Source organism: Drosophila grimshawi, unplaced genomic scaffold (assembly GCF_018153295.1).
Source record: "Drosophila grimshawi isolate 15287-2541.00 unplaced genomic scaffold, ASM1815329v1 contig_44, whole genome shotgun sequence".
NCBI classification, from domain to species: Eukaryota; Metazoa; Arthropoda; class Insecta; order Diptera; family Drosophilidae; genus Drosophila; species Drosophila grimshawi.
In genome coordinates this window covers 8,530,356-8,549,793 of record NW_025063240.1, presented here as the reverse complement: position 1 = coordinate 8,549,793, position 19,438 = coordinate 8,530,356, and the positions used below count along the sequence as shown (strand labels likewise).

The window sequence follows — 19,438 nt, the reverse complement described above, 5'->3', positions numbered from 1 at the left end:
AAATATATTACAGAATATATTACATGTTCAATATTAAAGTAAAATTCCCACAATTGTCCGCGCGTAAGAAATAACTCATGCAGGGTGAAGTTTCACTCAGAAATTTTTGTCTGGATACCCAATCCGAAGAAAGTTATTCAAAGAACTTAACAAATCTTTTAACTCTTATCGATTACATCTCATAGTTTTTCAGATCATCTTGTAAATTCAAACAGACGGAAGAAACATGACTAAGTCGACTCGTCTATTGATCAACAGAAAATACAATACAAACTATGCCCATATTCAGTCCAACAGATTGTCATTGTCACCGTTCTCGTTTTGAAGTTTTATAACATATGTTGAAGAGTGAAGCGAGAGGTAATATGCAAAAAAAAATACCAAAAACAATATGCCCCGCAGAGCTCGACACCCACAGAAGCCACCGCGGATTCACCAATAATCAGGACAAGATGACATAAGGCTGAAAAGCCGCTGGCAGTTACCCAGCGACCAAATGAGTTACTTATCACACAAAGAGACCGCCGATGAGTTACAGAGCGGATGAGTTGCGACAAGGACACTGTCATTGTTTATCGGCGCGTTATCTACAGCTTCTCCTGCCACCGATGTTGCCGCTGCTGCTGCTGCTGTTGCTGTTGCTGTTGCATGTGCTCAGCAAACCGCGAAATGGAATCCATAGATCAAGCGGGCAGCGAGAAAAAAGGAATAACGTTGACTGAATCAACTTGCATTGATAAATTAAAAGCAGCCCAAATGTTTGCTATTGCTTTGACATGTTTGACAACAATGGCACTGTGGCACAGCGGCACCGGCATTGAGGGATGGGGTTGTCAAGCGCGGATTTAAGCCGCTGACAAATGCGATTGCCTATAGAAATTGAAAAACCAGAACGAAGCAACACAACACAAAACAACTGAACGGAATACAACCCTTGAGGGTTGTGGGCTAGCTTGGCCTAAAGCATTTGCATTGATTTCAATTAATTTGCTTGTTTTTCTGTATGCTGGCCGCTGCTGCTGCCGCTGAGCCAAAGTGGTCTCTCCGTGTTGTGTTGCGTTGGTTTGCGTGATTGTAATTGATATTTGGCCGGGTACGTTGCTAGATTGGATTTGGCTTGGGTGGGTTTTGCGTCTAATTTAGATTTCAGTTCTGGGTGCTTGCTTCGAGTCAAGTGTTTCTTCTGTGTCTGGGGAATTATGTAAATGCCAACATGCATTAGAGACGCGACAGACAAAATCTTCTTCCTCGGCTTACCTCGGCTCGTAAGCATTGTCGAACTTTGCATTCGTGACATTCTATGGAATTATTCAGCCCACTAACAGCGCTCAGCTGTGCGAATTTCTCGTCTCGTCCAGAGGGTGACGACAACAACCAACAACCAACTGTCATTGACAGCCAGTCCGCTCAGATACCCGGATACAAGGCAAGGTGTTTGGCCAATCCGGGAATCCTCTTTGTCTTGCCAAGTTTTGGCCCCCTTGCAGATTTGTTTGGTTGCGTCAGCAGCGACTCGCTTTTAGTTTTGTGAATTTCAAATGCGGGGACATCTGTTCAAGTATCCCAATGCTAATGCGTTTTATGCGAATTTCTAGCTAAGCATTGCCCTCCCCAGCAGCTTTTCGCATGACTTTATCACACTTAGATACTGGGCTTAGATAGCACTTTAAATGGTAAGTATCATTATGAGATGATTAGAGCCATGAGCTATGTAAATCTACTCAACAAAAGTTGTAACACTGTACAAAATTTCAGTTTTAAATAAATTACTGGCAATGACATGTTGTAATTGATTTTCAATACTTTCTTTTTATGAAACAACAATTTATTAAGTTGTATACAGGCATTTTTACGCTAATAACTATGTAATGATTTCAATCTCTTGGCTTAGCATATATATTTTTATTTAGCATCAATTTTGGTTTTCAGTTTGTAGCACTCAAAACTAAATTACATTTCCAATTTTTTTTATTCGGATGTAGCTCTTCAAGCACGATCAATATCGATCAGTATCGATATCAATGTTAAGTACAGATGTTATTTTACAGTACTATTGCTACGTCACTAGTAACTCGTGCTGTTATCAACATTACCAGGAGCTGTTATTTATGGTGCTATAAATGTGTACTGCAAAAGTAATTAAATTTACCTAAGCATTAAGTTCATACCATTTTTACCCAAAAGTGCGTACACTTAATGTGAAATGTTCTCGCTTTCCTGTTCAAATATTTTGCGTCATTTCCAATGCTAATGACTACATTTGCCTGCCCCTGTCAGATGCTGAGAGGAGAAAGACGCCACAATGAGCAATGAGCACAGCAAATGCCTTGCGCACAGGAGGGCGACATTTGACATATTCGACTCATTAAACCAACATTGAGAAAAGTCCAACAATGGTGGGCAAAAAAAAAAAGAATCTAAAGGCAGTTAGAGATCGCCGGCTGCGAGTGCGGATGTGTTTGCCAGGCTAATAATAAGCAGCCGACAAAAAAGTGAATTCAAAGGCAAATGATGTATGCGAGAGTGCGAGAACAATGGCCACAATGGCAACAGGATCAAAAATCAGTAACAAGCAGCGGCGAAAGAAACGTTGAGGGTTCATTAAAACTGCAACGCGACCGGGGTGCAAAAACTACCCCGTCGCTGACGAGATCAAAGCAACTGCAACTGCCATTAACAAAAATGTTATTTCGTGTTTTCTTTTTTGGTTGCTGCTTTTTATGTGAGTAGTATGCGAAAGCAAAACTTATTACAAAGTTGACATTGTGTCAAACACGAAATAACGAGCGAGAAAAGGCGAGACGAGGCACACGCGTCCTGGCCGAGGGACAGGCACACCTTTTCTGAATCCCGTCGAGCGTCGTGCGGTTCGCAGTCGCAATTATTGCGTTTGAATTGTCAACACCCCGATGAGCTGGCACTGCTCGCTGGCTGTGGTCAAAACCGAATAACGCTACGGGCTATGGCAAACCCTCTCCACACTCCACCCTTCGTCCTGCCCGGGCAATCATTTCGTATGTGTTTAACGCGTTGGGTGTTGATTGTTACAATAACGTCGCCCACAGCGCAGATTTACGCCTCTAACGAGTCTGATGATGATGAAGTCGTCGTGTTACTGCCCACTGGACAACGACCCCCCAATCTCTACCAATCCCAACCCCATCCCAACTCCAAAAACCCGTATCGAACTCGAGCCCATCCTTCACATTTACGAGCCGTTTGCGCTGATGACCCAACGGAGTTGTGTGGGAAATGTGTCATTATTTTTAACAATTTTTGTGTGGCGTTTTGTGTGGTTTTTAGCACCTTCTGTAATTTATGACTTTTGCTTTTGGCCAATTGCTGATGGACTTTGAGGATAATTGGGGATAGCACAAGCTGCAGGCAGTTGTTGCTATCTGTAGTGGTTGGGGCCTAATGGTCTTTGCCAAAAGCTTAGATATGCTTGGCTGATAATTAGCAAATAGACATGAAATGCAAGGCATGTTGGCATTAAAAGTCTTGCAAAGATGAGCCGAATAAAGTAATAAAGTGTGGAGTCTGACCCGATAATGAATAGAACATAAGTATAGTACTTGTAATGCCCAATCATTGAACACCCAGCCCCCAGTTATGATCCACTCATCCAACGCAATATTCGACAAAAACTGACAAACTAACAAAGACTCGCGATTCACAGCCAGAGACAGACAGATGTGCAGAGATGGGTCGAGTTGATAACTGGCAGTCAGCCAATAAATCAGATTTATTGGTTTTCAAAACAGATTTTCAGAGCTAAATACCAAAACCACAATGCGAGTAAAACGAAATGAATGCAATTTCATTTCATTTTTTTGCTCTTTTGCCATAGGCAACACATTGCCATGGCTTTCGAGCACTACTTGGACCATATGGCCTGATTCGACGATTCCAACTATTCGCTGCTGGAGAGTTGGCTGGGAAATCCATCAGAAGTGCCGGCTCGACTACGTCGCATTGATGACACAAAGCGTGAAAGGATTAAGCGCGGACAGGAACAATAAAAGTTCATCATCGTTCAGGACGAACATTCTCTCCCTGTCTCTATCAAACTCTCTCTCTCTCTCTCTCACTCGACAGCCACAGGCTCTGGCAATTTGTCGCTCGTTTAGTTGAGTTGTGCGACAAAAATAGAATAAATCGCACAGATAATGAAAAAAACTGAAGAAAAAAAATGGACAGCTGGAGTGTAGTAGCTGTATAGCATAAACCGCTGTCGAGGACCACATCCACATCCACGTCTGCATCCGCATCCGCGTTGAGGCCATTGGGCAGCTCCTGGTAATCCGACGATTAATTAAAAACGCTGTCTTTGCTGTAAAGGGCTTAAAATTGAAATTGATTGCCGCAGTGCACAGATCGCCGAGCTTATGCAAAGTTTGTGAAATTTAAGCAAAGTTGTTGTTTATGCTAAATAACATAAATATATATATATATATATATATATATATATGTTTTTTTTCTTCAATAATGTTGGCTGAGTGCGGTGCGCCTTTGGCGAAAACAATCACATTTATTACTGACAAAATACTCCAGGGAGCTGAAGTCATCAGCAGTACAAGCAGCAGCAGCAGTGGAGAGAACAAACTCATCATCATCATCATCATCGCCAACACCTGAAAGAAAGTCGCTTAACAAGCTCTTAACTCCCCAGGGCCATATGCCAAAAAATGTGCTACAAAAATAAAAATAAAGCGCCCCAAATGTAAAGAGGGAAAAAGCAGAAAATCGTGAAAATTCATTTAGGCAAAGTTTACGCGAGTAAAAAGTTTAAAGACAATTGCCATGAAAATGTCAGAAGCGCTAAGCAAATTTGTATTTTTTATTTCTAATGAAGTTTTTCTTCCCATTTTCCACCCTCACAATGAATCACTCCTTTTCCCCTTCCACTCCGGCCCTTCTGTGCTAACCCATGAATACTCTTTGATTGGATTGGATTTGGGCAAGTTGTTCTTTCCAATTTGTGAGTCGACTTTTGGTCTAATTCTGCGTGCTGTTGATTAGTTGCATCAATATTGATGTTGTCTGCTATCGGGTATGATATGGACGCCAGTTTTGTTTCTAATCGAAATGGTTCACATGCAAATTAGCGTAGAAAACCGCACACAGATACGCACACACACACACACACACACACACACGGCCCAGTAAACACACGCGACCAAAAACAGCACAATCAAGAAGATACTCGTTTTTTTTTTTGACCTGGTTGCGTATCAGCTTCAACCCCCAGGAACAATAAAAAGCCATGTCACTTTCTCATATCAATTAGTTACAAGCGAGTACACTTGATTCATTAGCGTGATAATTACAACCAGCCCGAGAACAGGCACGAGGATGCTGTTGCTGCTGCTGATGATGATGAGAACTTGACATGTTTAGAAAGTTTCCCACGCAGCGTGGCGAAAGCCAAAAGGGACACCAACAATGGCCAACCAAAACACTTGGTCATGATGAGGCCAAAAATAATGTCAACAATTTGTGCGATGCCCAAAGAGGAAAAGCACAGCTACAAGCTTAAAGTCATAAGCAAAACGAAAGTGGAAGTGAGGATGGAGATGGATATAAAAAATAGGAATGGAAATGATGTCAAAGCTAACTGCTGCGACAACAAATTGCTGGCCAGCGAAGCATGAAACTCAATTCTTGGCCAGGTAGAAGAGCTGCGGCAGAGAGCTAACTACTAGAGGAAAATGTCCAAAAGGATGACAACTACAACAATCAAGTGGAATTGCAATGGATCCATCTGCGCATTTAATTGGACTACAAAGCCGAACGGGCTGCGGCTTCAGATGGAAAGTGCAAAAATTGTGCAAAAATATTGCACAATAGGATTTGAAGTCTGTTGTCTGTTACCAAGACAATTGATATACAACCTCCTATCCCATATATGCCATGTTAGACCCCTTATTTATCTGTCTAGTTCACAAACACACGCACACATTGATATTGTACACCTTTAGGGTATTCGATTCTAAATTCGCGTCGCATTGCTTTTGATTTGTGTAAAATTACAGATGTGGAACTGCGCGATTCGAGCTGCGAGCTGTGAGCTGTAAGCTGTGTGAGTTGCCACCCTTAACTCTGTACTACCCCCTAGGAATTTCAGTCGTGTTTGCTCTTTGTGTGCGCTAATTGCAGTTTGTCTGTCGGCTGTGCTGAGGTTAAGGCCTTTGGGCCCATATTTGCTTAGCAGATTTGTTGACTGGTTGAATATTGGAGGTCTTGTGGGATTGATTTGAGAGCTTCAGTTAATGAGTTGCTGCTGTGTGCTGTGCTGCTGTTTGTTGAAAATGACGATGTGAAGTGTTCTAAATTGAAATGTAATTTTGCGTCTACTGGAAATAGGATAATCTGCTCCGCAAATAATAAGTGTTTGTTAAAATGATTATGTTCTCATCTGAAGTGCTGCAAGAAAATCGTCAGCTAGCATTTGACTGGTTTTCCTTATTACATTCTATTCACTGACCCACTGACGTTATTAATCAATATTTAATTCCTACCCAGCCAAGATATAAAACAATTATCACATGATGATTTTTGCCTTCCAACTGAAATCAATGTTTAATTTCCTTTCAATTTATGCTTGAAATCAAGGCTGTCGCCAATAACTGACAGAGCCCAGGCCGATGGCAACAACTGAAAGCCAATTTGCCAGAATGATGATGAAGAGCTGCCTTCGTCTGTATGTAAAAGAGAAGAAGATGGTGAGAGAATCATATACACTGCCGAAACAAGTTCACTGAAAGAGCAGACCAAAAACGTAGCTGAAAGATGAAACCTCAGAGCCAGCATCGAGTCGGTTGTAGTAGTAGTAGTCAAGTCAAGTGGCAGACGACGCATATCAATGGACGGCAGCAAACAGCAAAGAGTGGAGAGCAAAAAATTTTACTTCAAGTGTCAATCAGTGACAACACATACACACACACACACACACAGACACACACACACAAAGCATGCATATTCACATGTGTGGCAGACTGCTGGAAGCTAATCGATTTATGTTGTAATATTCAAAAAGTTCCCCATAAGGATGACGACGACAGCCAGGCAGCGACCTAATCCAGTGGCACTACCCCTTGGTTCCATCCTTGTTATAATTTCTACCCAGCCACGTGTTTGACTCCATGCTGAAGCACCCTGTAACTGGGGTATACGATATATATATATATATATATATATATGTATATATTTAGTATAGAGTAGGGCCCATGAAGCAATCCAACTCCATGAGCCCACGGGCCAGAAGCCAGAAGCCAGGGAAAATGATGTGTGTGTTGTGTGTTATGTGTTGTGTGTGCGGGTGTGTGTTGTTCAGAGTTGATTTTGTTGTCGGTGTCGGTGTCTGTTTATCTGCCTTCGTTTGTCGCATTAAAATTGAATAAAAAATCAATCTCAATTCTAGCATAATTTGATTCCTGCCTTCGATTATGTATGTGCATGTGTATGCATGTGTGTGTGTGTGTGGGGACCAGCGAGGTTGCCGCTTTTGATTGGGGGCAAATGCAAAAAGAAAAAGTAAATAAATGCTTAAATCATAATTTGTATACTCGTCGAAATTGATGATATGATTAAATTGAGGCATAAATACTTTTTATTTATACAAAACTCAAACTCAAACAAATATTACAACTATATACACTAGACTAGTCAATATACAAAGGAGTCTTTAATCCACTTCGAATCACAGACAAATCTTTTATTTGAGCTTAGCACCAAATTCACTTTGCCCAGCAGATTTTGCCAACTTTTTCTTGATCCCCACAGCTTATGCTCATATGTGAGTAAGAGTGCTTTTCTTGGGAAGACAAATAGAGGTCTGATGGGATGTTGGAGTCTATTTCGGCTGCGTTTATTCCAATGCATTTAATAAAGTGTTTATTTCTGTTGCAACAAATTTGCCAGCTCAATGCAGCGCGTACGGCAAAAACTCTTGCGGAAAACGTAGACGACGAAAAACAATCCGAGCTGAAACCTGAGCACGACACAAAGGAAAATTGCTTTTCCGCTCACACACACACACGCACACACACACGCACGCTCACTAACTGGGCGAAAATATCTAGCACGCTTCGTGGCAACGGAAATATGTGGCCAACGCATCCGATACCTTCTCGCCCTCCACCGTTCATCCAGTAAAAATGGAGACAGAAGCCGTTTCAGCTGTGTGGCAAACCCATCGAAGTTTCCACGATGACGTATAGTGGGTGGACGATGTGGGTGGAGGCGGAGGCGTTCTTTTTTTTTTGGTGGGCGTGTGGCTGCATTCCATGTCAATTTTGTATTATTTTGGGGTTTCGGTTTGGCGGCGCACAAGTTTTCACCAACTGCGCGTAGCATAGTTTTATTTCAACTTAGTTTTTTATTTTAGATTTTACTTTTGTTTTCTATTTGTCTTTTGGCTCCATTTGGAGTGAGTGGGCGGGTTGTTGGGTGACTGCAGCTGGGGCTGGACACGCTTGGCATTCGGCTTGAGTGGCACATTATTTGATGATGCTTTTCGCGATTTTTTCGCACTTGAGTGCCTGATTTTTATTAGCTGAATTCTTTACGGTTTCGCCTGTGAAAGTTTCAGTTTCTTCTTTCTTTGTCTTCTTCTTCTCTAACTTTAGCTTTGCCCCGTTTTCAATGCCTCCGCACGTTCAGTTACTTTTTGTTTGGCAAAACTTTTTTCCCCATTGCTGGGGCAAACAAAGATTTTGAAATATGGTTGGAAAAGTATGTGTGAGATGGCACGAGTAATTCCTTATTTTTGTTCTCTGCATGGCCTGGTGCAGTAGATCATTTTGGGCTCTAAGTTCCACAGAAGTTGGCACGAAGAATCAATTTTTATTTGCAGTGAGGTGGTCGGAGTTTATTCTTCTACCTGGCGATTACTCAATGTTGAGATAATATCATCTCGTGCTTATCGCTCAATTGTCAAGTTAAAGCTTTCGATTGTCGTCGGTTGAGGCGGCTGAGATGTCCACCCACGAAAAGCGCAAAATCTTGATGAAGAACCGTGGAGGCAAAACAAACGAACGGAAATGAAAGTTAATTTGAATACATTACCAATTCTAATTACGATTTTTCAAGAACAATAACGAAAACGACAACAACGATGACGACAATGAAAATGGCAGCAGTGCGAAAAAAGACAAATAAGTACGACGGCATGAATAAAATAATATTGGTTGGAGTCACTGAAACGTAGGGACAGCCACGCCAAGCAGAATGTCTCTGCACAAAACCACGGAGCATTCAAATTGGAATTTCAAAAAGGCGAATAGACAACATGGCAACCGACTGCGGGAATGGTGAATGTGGAATGGTGTATGGGTGTCAGTGTTGGCTGACCAAAAGATTAGCTGAAATGTGCCATGGAGCAGCTGGGGGAAAGCTGTGAGCTTTCACAGCCAGTGACGGGAAAATGGCAGCGAAAACGAACCGAATTTGAATAATTTTTGTTCCTCACTGCATCTGCACAAGTGGCAAATGAATCAAAGAGTGGGGGGGCGAACCAAACTTGTAGGGATTCGCATTTCATTTTATTAAAAATTCAAATAATGTGCTTATCGCTTTAGATGGCAGCTTTAGCCACCTGCAAGGAACACCAACAATCACCCTCGCACCTGCACCCCACCCCCTCTGCCAACTGCCAACCGTATCGCACTCCCCAATTGACTTTTACCCACAACAACTTTCGCTATGAGCTTCGCTTATTATGCAGACATTTTTTCTTTCGCCTCGACTCTGTCTGTCCACGGCCAGGGTCTGGTAGCAATTTCATATGCCTCATGCCAAGGCGAAAAATTAGAAATGAAAATTAAGTAAATATTATAATATGTAGCCACCCGGCTTGGGTGATGTTGCTGTGGTTGGGTCAGCTCCCCAAGAAGTTGCTGGCATCGAATCCATTCGCCTTGGCAAATAAATGATAAGCATTACATTTGATATTCATTATTTGATAACGTGGTAATAAGAAGTAAAAATAAAACGCTGGCGGAAATGAAAATGTTTTTGCGGCGTCTGCATGCGACCAGGTAGACACTTGGCTACCAACCAGAAAAGGAGCCCAGCACCAGACAAGTTGCCGGATTAAATGTTTGCCTAAGTGAAATATGTTAAATGTTATGATATGTGCGGTCTCACAGGTCTGCCTGCCATCCTGCCATCCTGCCATCCTGTTGCTGCTGCCTGTATGGCTTTCTTAACGTGTTGTTGGCTTTTGATTTATGAGATTAAAGTGCTGCAGCCAAGTAAATTGGTGTGAGTATAAGTCGGCGACTAGCAGATGAGTTTTTTTCTCCTTCTATTTTTTTTTTATATTTTTTTTTTTGCATGATGTGCAACTTAAGCGAGAAGGGATCTTTGCTACGAAAAGGTGAAGGAGCCCATATATTCACTACTGAATAATTACAAGTCTATCGCATTTTTTATGGCTCTTTTTGGCAGTGGGCAATGACACAGCCATTCATCACATTAGCCAGACAGACCAATCCATTTAAAAGCCCATAAATACAAGCAAATGTACGTACATAAGACCAATGCTAATGTCGACCATTTCTCCATTTCTGTAGTTAAAAGCCATGTGTATTTTGTATTTTTTGTCTGATAGTCTACGACTTTTGCATGACTGCCTAGAAAACATAATGTCCAGTCAAAACCTTCAACGAAATTGAAACAAACAATCTAAAATATTAAATTTAAAGATAATTATTGAAATTAAAAGCTTTATCATTGTTATCGTTTATTTTATTCTTTACTGAAGTATAAAAGTAGGCAAAATAAATAAAATTAAAAGATTTAAATATACAAATTTCAAGCTATAATTTGAGTATTAAAACTAAATTTAAATAATTTAAGTAAAATTAATTACTTGAAAATCCAATACCTGTCAAGAAAATAAATAAATGCATTTTAGTACTAAAAGCTTATAGTATTGAAATTAATTCCGGCTCTAATTATAAGAATGCCAAAAGATAAGTGTCGTAAGAAAGCGTAACTAATATTATTACTGTACGCACCACACTTAGTAATATATTGCACATGATTGTTGTCTACATAAATGAAACTGGAGAACCCGTAAACAAAGATTGTGTTTTACACAATGGCAGCAAAACAGAATATTGCTAACAAGGCCACAGGCCAGGAGCAGTTCTCGAGCAGGACGCGGACATAGCGCACTTAAGTTTATTGGATTTGAAGTGATGTCTTTGGCTGGCTGTGGAGGAAAACTCAAAGCTGAAGGAAGCTAAGTTGTTGGTGCAAATTGTGTCGGCACACACACGTACACAAAATTCAATGGGAAATCTTCACTTAAAGGCCACGAACGAGTGGCAGTCACAGGTGCAGCAGGGCGCGAGGGATGCGTGTGTGCGTGGAGCGTGAAATTATGAGCCCTTTAACACAACAACGGGAACAGCAACAGCAACAGCAACAAGAACCGTGGGCAAAACGAGGACGTCAACGACAAGCTTAAGCTGCTTAAAACAAGCCATTGGCAAGGGGTAAGCAGCGCGACGAAAAATGTGGTAAGGGATGGATTGAGGAGTGGGGCGGAAAAGCGAAAGTGTCAAGGATGCGGCTGGCGTTTCATAGTCAAATTAAATTGCTCACTAAAACAGCGAGACGTGAAGTCGACGCTAAAGTAAAAGGATAATGTGAGCATAAAAACATTTTTAATGAAATCGAGACGACTTCCAACTGGGACAACGACGGAGACTAAGACTGAGACTGGATCTGAGTCTGGGTACTGGGTATTGGGCCTGGAACGCCCTGGGCGGGGACAGGTGGGACAGACGATGTTCAAGTCGAAGTCAGCGTCTAAAAATGTAACAAGTGAGTTTTAAATTAAACGCTGCTTTGAAGTGGGGACTAGAGATTGGTGTTGAGGATTTTTCGTTGAGGTTCTGGCCTTGTTTTGTTTGTGTGTATGTGTGAATGTGTACACGTGTGTGTGTGTGTGTGTGTGTGTATGTGTTTGCCAGCGTAATTTCTTTCGGTTGCACATTATTTTCATATCCCGCTTAAAATTTTAATTAATTTTCAGCTTGATTGCGTTTTAAAGAGACTGCTGGTTTATGTCTTGGCAAATGGGGGGGACTGCCTCCATGCGGTTACCGGGGCTTGAGAAGTGAAAATTTATAGTTATTGTGGTTGAGTGTGTGGGTTATGCTCGGGTTATGCTTGTGGTGCCTTTTGACTTTGTGCCCAGCGGCAAATTTTGGTTTGCAATTATTTCGACAATTTGCGTTTAAGTGGTACCTTAATAAATTTTTGATTTGAGCTGGTCTAACTAAATTAATTAAATGGTATACCCATTCCATAACGATCTTGATCATATTTTACAAAGGTTTTAATTAAACAACTTAGGTCTAGTTTGGAGTCGAAGATATCTAAAATGGGCTTCTAGAAGTTTTCGCTCTATGCTCAAAAGGCTTAACGCCTTTTGTCCAGCCCCTGATTCATTCAAATGGAATTTCCATAATCATATTATCCTTCATACAATTTTGAATTTATTTAAAGTATGGAAAATATTTTAAGGACTACGAGTAACTACATTTTCAGTCTAAGTATTATAAGGATTTTTAAGCAGACTTACCTTTACCGGTATGCCTATCCAAATTTGGATCCTTGAGGCCTGTAATGAAACAGAAAATAGGAGCATCTATTAGTACACCCTTTTAGTTCAAGTTTAGTAAGTGCTTAGACATTAGATTTCATTACATTTAAACGTCGTGTACGTAGTGCAATTTCAGTCATTAATCTTTGTCAGCTGGCAGTGACCTATGTGAGAAATTTGTCTGTTTGTCTGACTGCTCGACACATTACTCGTACACCGAAGGCTGGCGTCACACATTGCATCTCGGAACTATTCGATGTTAATCTTAATTAATTGCTACTAATTACATGCTGCAGCAAAGGTGGAGGAGCGTCTTCCACAGCTGGGAATAAGGAGTTGAGCTTAAAGAGCCTAGATGAACAATTAGTAATCAGAAAAGTAAAAACTGATCTCTGCGAAATGTAACAACAAATTGTCGCTAAATAAGTCGCTCAGTTGCCAATGGGGCCAAGATTCCGCTTGGATGGCAGGAAATAAAAGTCGAAATGGTCGAGTCAAAGGATGTGCCAGCATAAAGGGTAAAACAAACAAATCCTTTTTGGCATCGAACTCAAAGATAGCGGGCAGTGAATGCAGTCGCGTGTTTGTGCAACTTCTAATTAATTTTTCGCAAAAATCTATGCCCTAACGGAAATGAATTTAAACTTTTAGTGCTGGCGGAAGTGGAAAGTCCCAGCCAGAGTTGCATTTACTGCAATTGTTTCGTTTCGTTTCGTTTCGTGCTTCCGCCCATCGCTCCGTTAAGGAGTTTTTGCATTGTTGTTGTTTTTGTTTTGACTCGGTCGGGCGCATTTATTGTTATGCCTTTTTCAATGAATGCAAAAACCAAAAAGAAAAAACCAAATAACACAGCAGCGGAAACAGACGTCAAATGTTGGGAAAACCCAGAGGCATAGAGCCATGAAATCGCTCAAGGATAACAAATAGCTGATGGTGCTGGTTGTCTGACTGGATGAGTGGATGAGTAGGCAGCCCTTAAAGTTCCTCAAGTAGGTAATGGCATATTGAAAGCAGTCTTAGTCTAAGTCGATTATGCTATTAATAATAGCCAGCGATAGTCTTTAACTTTCGCCCACTTGAAAGCCATTTGAGACTCTGCGGTTTTATTTTAATTTAATTCGTCGCGGCGTTTAATTAATTCCAAGTTATCACCGCAACACAGTCGACAGCTCGACGTTTAGCTCATTGTGCTTGGTCTAATAGCGTCTAGCCGGACAGAAAAGATTGCACCATGGGAAATGCTTCCACATACCGCAGACATGTCCGCCACCCCGCCAACACTCAACCTCAAGTCGAAAGCTTAGTACATAAACAGTGCGATAAGCGGAGAGAAAGAGATAATGCGGTTTCCGTTTAATTGCAGTTAGCTGCTGAGCTCCGGACATTGTTTATCCGACATTTTTTCAACATCAAAGACCCAACTATGGGTTGAAGAGGCGCAGAAGGAGCAGAAGCTTTAACACCTTTTCACTAAATCGAAGCATATTTAATTCGACTCATGCTTAGATCACAGTTAGCTGTAAATTTAACATTCACTATTATTGTTCCATTTACATGGCACAGTATCACACTTCCTCCGACCATAAACTGTTTTATCTTGCAACATTGCATAAACTTTTATTAACTTGTGCTGCGGAGCACATAAATATTCAAGCCGCAGAACTGTTTTCATCACGAATCAGACTCTTTCGAAATCCACCCCATAAATTACCCATTAAAATTGTCGTTGTTAAGTCAACTAACCAACTCTGTAGGCCTATAACTCCATCCGTCCCCCCACAACAAATCGCGCATAATTATGGCCTAGACGTCATAAAATTTGATGTTTGCATCTTGTAAATTGTCTCTGATTTGAGCACAGTGCCGCCTGTGTGTAGTTTTATTGCCCCAAACGGTTGAGTTGGGGGCGTGGTCGGTTCGCCGTAGGCAGTTAAGTAAATTATCACGTCATGCTCGTCTACGAGCTGCATGCTAAATGCGATGGGATCCCAACATCAACTCCTCACCGCACAGATCCAACATATTTTATGTCATCTACGTGCTCATAAATTTCAATGCATTTTCTTTCGCATTGTGCAGCTGTGTTTGCCAGATTTTGTTGGGGTTAAATAATTTTATTAGCTTGTGTCTGAATTTAGCTGATACGCTGAATGTGAATGGCTTTCTTGTTTTTGTAGTCGTTTCGAGTTGATTAAGTTGCTTGTTGCTTGTTCTTTAATTAGCAAAGTTGCAAATGGCTTTCTTCAACGACTGGTCAATGACCGTGCAGACGAAATGACTCTTGATTTGAAGTTTGACACAAGAGTTTAGGATACATCTTTAATGTGTCATTTTATTTATGCTAACCAGAATAATGTCATGCTGCTGCCAGATATTCATTATGCATACAATTAATATGCAATTAATGTCATTTAATTTAGCGACTTTTACATATAATTAATTAAAATTTCCTTCACATTTTGTGTGGCAACATGTTTTTGTGTCGCATCAGCAGCAGCAGCTGGGCTCAAACCATTGCCTATGTCAGCCCTTCTCCGGCTGACTAGGCACACGTTGCAACGTTATGCACACTCATTAACACAACAATAAAATGATCCTCCCTTCCGCCCTCCGTTGTCCACTTGGCGCGGACAATTAATATGACTGACACACATGCAAATTTTGCATTCGCCCTGCGTTGTCATATTTGATTTACAGTTGCAATTTACACACTTGCAATGCCGGAGAAATGGGAGGAGCTGCATTGAGGTAATTGAAGGCGGGTGCCAGATCCCTGAGTCGACAGCTGTCCACGTCAGCAGTCCAGTGTCTGTTTGATGTTGTTAATTGATTTTCAAAGTCAACTTGCTGGGCCAGCAAACCGTATATCCCTTATTCCCACTCCCTTATCCCTTATCCCTTGACCAGCTCGGTCTGGATTTGCTTTCGCTTTTATCGCTCAGAGATTAGCATGGCAGTGAAATGCGTCTCCATTCGGGCGCAAGCGACATAAAACCAATCCCCCTTTCCCACTCATTCCAATTCACAATCCACAATGCTTCGATGCCCAATACCCAATGCCCAATCCGCATTGCATCCGCATCGACAATTTACACATCGAACTGAAGCTGGGATGCGTGTAAGTGCAGTGGAGCGCATTTACAGCTGCAATTGCGAGTGGATTTGGATGTGGCCAGGACACTGCCCAGGACGTGGCCTGTTTGTTTTATGTGCGGCCATTGTAGTGTTGCCTGATGCTGTTGTTGGTGTTGTTGTTCCCTGCATGGCATGCGGTTCAATCAAAGCGATTTTCAATGTCCACAAAATTACGCAAAAGGACATTTTGGTAATTTGACAACGACGAGCGTCCAGCGTACAGGACACTTGCTTGTTGTTGGTAATGAGTTTGGTTTTACTGTTTAAATTTAAACACGCATCAACCAGTGCCATGTAACGGGGATACGTGTGAGAAGCTGGCGAAACAGGGAAGCAGAGCAGGAGGAGGCTGCACGGGTGGAGGTACAGCTTCCTGATGCGGTCGGCTACAATTCTAAAGTGTATTTGCATTTAACGATTCAAAGGGGCACGAGGCAGGGAGGGGAACATAACATGACAGTTGCATTAATTTTGATTGCGCAAATATTTTAAGTGTGCGGATTGCTAAGGGATCCACAAAAATGTTTGGTCTGGACTTTTAGTGAGTGGATTTAAGTGGCGGCTACACTGGAAATATTGAGTTCCATACAAAAGCCCACAAAATAAATGAATTGACCTCATATATATCCATTTAAGCTACAAAGACAATTTAATAGAACAACTGAATTAAGACTGCAAAGGGACAACGAAGCGCATCATTTATATGAACATTTTCATACATTTTTCCGTAATATTTCATATATTTCATATATAGATCATTTTTCAAGACTATCAGCTTGTATTATATTATTAATTTCAATATTGGTCCAGATTTGATATACAGTAAAATTTGGCTAAAAAGATTTCAGCTGAATAATTATTCGAATATCAACCTCATATTTCAAAGCTGATTGCATTCGTATCGATATATTTTTAATGAATTCCATTCTCAGTACAATATTTCAACTTTGGCGCCGTTGTCTTTGTGTCTTGACGAAAACAAACAGAAGGCAAAGACAAATAAACGACAAAAAAGCGCACTTAAGAGCAAAGGCAGAAAAATGCTTTTAAATACGAAATATATATATATATATATGTATATATATATATACAGATGTATGACTGAGTGTTGACTTACGATTGATATTGATGCAACGTCAATCAAATTGAAAAGAACGCTTTGGTCTAATTGTGCTGCCGTTCAGTCTCTTTATTTAATGCAAATTGAAGTCGCAGTTTGTTTCATTTTTATGTGGATCTCATTTATTTAAATATTTGACGTGCAGATTGTTGTTGATGTTTATGTCGACTGTGTATATTAAATATTTATTTAGCAGCTTTCATTCAATATTTTATGCAGCGCATATTGAAAAAACGCTTCATGTTTTATGTGCAGCTCCAAAGATTTATGGCCATTTGATGTTAAATTGATGGCAACATGTTCCAAATTGTTGACCTTGTTACGAATTCCATACCGCACCATCAGACTCTGTGTGCTATTCGGTATGCAAAGTCATGCAATATAAGCGGAGCCACAGTTCGTATACTTGATATTTGTTACAAGTCGCCCCGAGGACCCAGTCTCTTAGTCAGCCTGCGAGCATGTCTTCATCATGTTTTGCATATTGTTTATATTTTTCTGCAGTCTTGTTTATGCAGTCGGTCGACGAAAGGAAGCATCCTCGACTCGATTGCTCTGTTGTCCTGTCCTGATGGCCTGTTGTCCTTTCGTCTGGTTGTCCTGTTGTCCAGCTGTCTGTTGTCCTTTGCACTTTGGCTTCGTTCGATACATGGCATATCAGATTTATTTTACAGTTACAATATTTAATTTGCTCTTACGCAAATTGCTTGCATTTTCCGTTTTGTTCGTCGCATGCAAATTTCTTTGCACAAGGGTCAGTTTGCTGCAGTTGCATTATTGATAGACCTTGTTCTCACTAAATTTATTTCGAACATTTGAATAAATGTGTGCAAATTAGTTTATGCAGACGCTGGAATGCAACTGGGATTGAAATGATTCAAATTCAATTCTCACCAACAGTTTAAGTTACAAAACAAAAACAAAAAACACTTTAAAAATGTTGCACTAAAAATTCCATGTCTGGCATGCCAGTATTAATCACCACATTATAAGTTTCATATTTATGATTTTGTTACACAAATTGCTGAAACAATGTCGAACATCGCTTTAAAACTACTCGTCCGATAACTTTGGCCACAACTTTTGCGGTGAATGGGAGGCAAACATGCGTCATACACCGTGTTGTACACGTAAAAGTGCTGCCAACTATTTGTATACGGACGCGTTGTATTTACAGAGCTCGTGTTCCCGGATGTGAGAGTAGATGTAGTGTTATGTTCAAACTATCAACACATGCGGAGCCGGTGTCGACTTAATTTTTAGCTAGCAGACGCAGAAGCAGAAGCAGACGCTGACAGCGGCAAGAAGCCAAGGCTGAAGCAGCGGAAACAACGATCAATTGTCAGATAGTTGTCGTTGTTGCTTCTGGCAGGAAGCGTGTGCGCTTAAAAGCTTAAACAACAGTTATGTGGGTGGTCGTTCCACCCACGCTGGCCAGGCGTAGCAGGCAGCACATTGCGCAGGTGGAAAACTTATAATTTGCAAAATTGCCACGCATGTTGGCAACATGTTAAATGGCCAGGCAGTTAACCGGGCTCGCAGGCTGTCGTTAGAGCCGCTTGGGTGGCGGCTTAAATTATGTTAACCTCAAACGAGACGGCAGCCCGGCAGCCCAGCAACTACCTGCCTTGCCCCTCTGCCCAGTCTACTCTGCCTGGGACCTGTGACTGGCGATCCCCCGACCCAGGGCAAGCCATAACAATCCGCAACGACCCGAGCCGTGTACAAAGTTCGATTTAAGGCCTCGTTTATTTAGCCAGCCAAGCAGAGGCAGTCGAGTCGAGTAGAGTCGACTGGTTCGTTGGTTGCATATTGCAAAAGTTGTTGCCGTTGCACAACCGCATGCCACAACATGCAACCAGCCAGTCAGCTGGGTGGTTTGGGGTCCCAGTCTGGGCCCAACCTGTATGCGTGTATGTGTATGGGTGTGTGTATGTGTGTAGGTGTGAGCTCCGACTATGGGCCTGACATGCCCCACTTGGCAATTGCCGAAACTATTTGTTTACATATTTAGACCATGCGAAAAAGGCAGACATGTTGTCAAGTCATGTTTACTGTGAAATATGTGCATTTAAATGCAGGTGGGCGGCACATTTACAAGCCCACAAATGTGCAACCATATGGGGCATGCAGGATATCCAGGCAGCAATTATTTACGGACCGAATCAAATTTACTTAAAACTTGCAAAAACATACAAAATAAAAAAAATAATTTGTATATTTTTTTATATAGTTTAGCTATGATTTAGTTATTATAATCTCTGAATAAATTTAAGTCAACCTAATTGGCTTTAACATTGTTGATAAAAACTGTTTCTTTTTTATTTATACAATTTAATTTAGAGCACTCATGCGTTTATAATAATTATTATTAAATATGTTTTATTTATTTTTTATTTGCCTATATTTTGCACACACACAATTAAAGCAAAATTACAATTTATAATTGTTGCGCATTTCAAGATTTGCATTTGTTTATTCTTAAATTTCAGTTGTGAGCAGGAGAGCATTGAACGGCTTGAGTTTTATCTTATAAAAGTCAAGATCAAAGTTGGCTCTTC

General features: G+C 41.0%; 1 protein-coding gene across 1 annotated transcript in view; it reads right to left on the bottom strand.

Annotated features, from left to right (window-relative positions):
• LOC122322572 (probable serine/threonine-protein kinase dyrk1) overlaps nt 1-19,438 on the bottom strand; it is a 113,252-nt gene that overhangs the window by 78,828 nt on the left and 14,986 nt on the right. Inside the window, exon 2 of the mRNA XM_043215344.1 lies at nt 12,602-12,640. Within this exon, the coding sequence (XP_043071279.1) occupies nt 12,602-12,640 (39 nt within the window). The remainder of the gene's footprint in view (nt 1-12,601; nt 12,641-19,438) is intronic.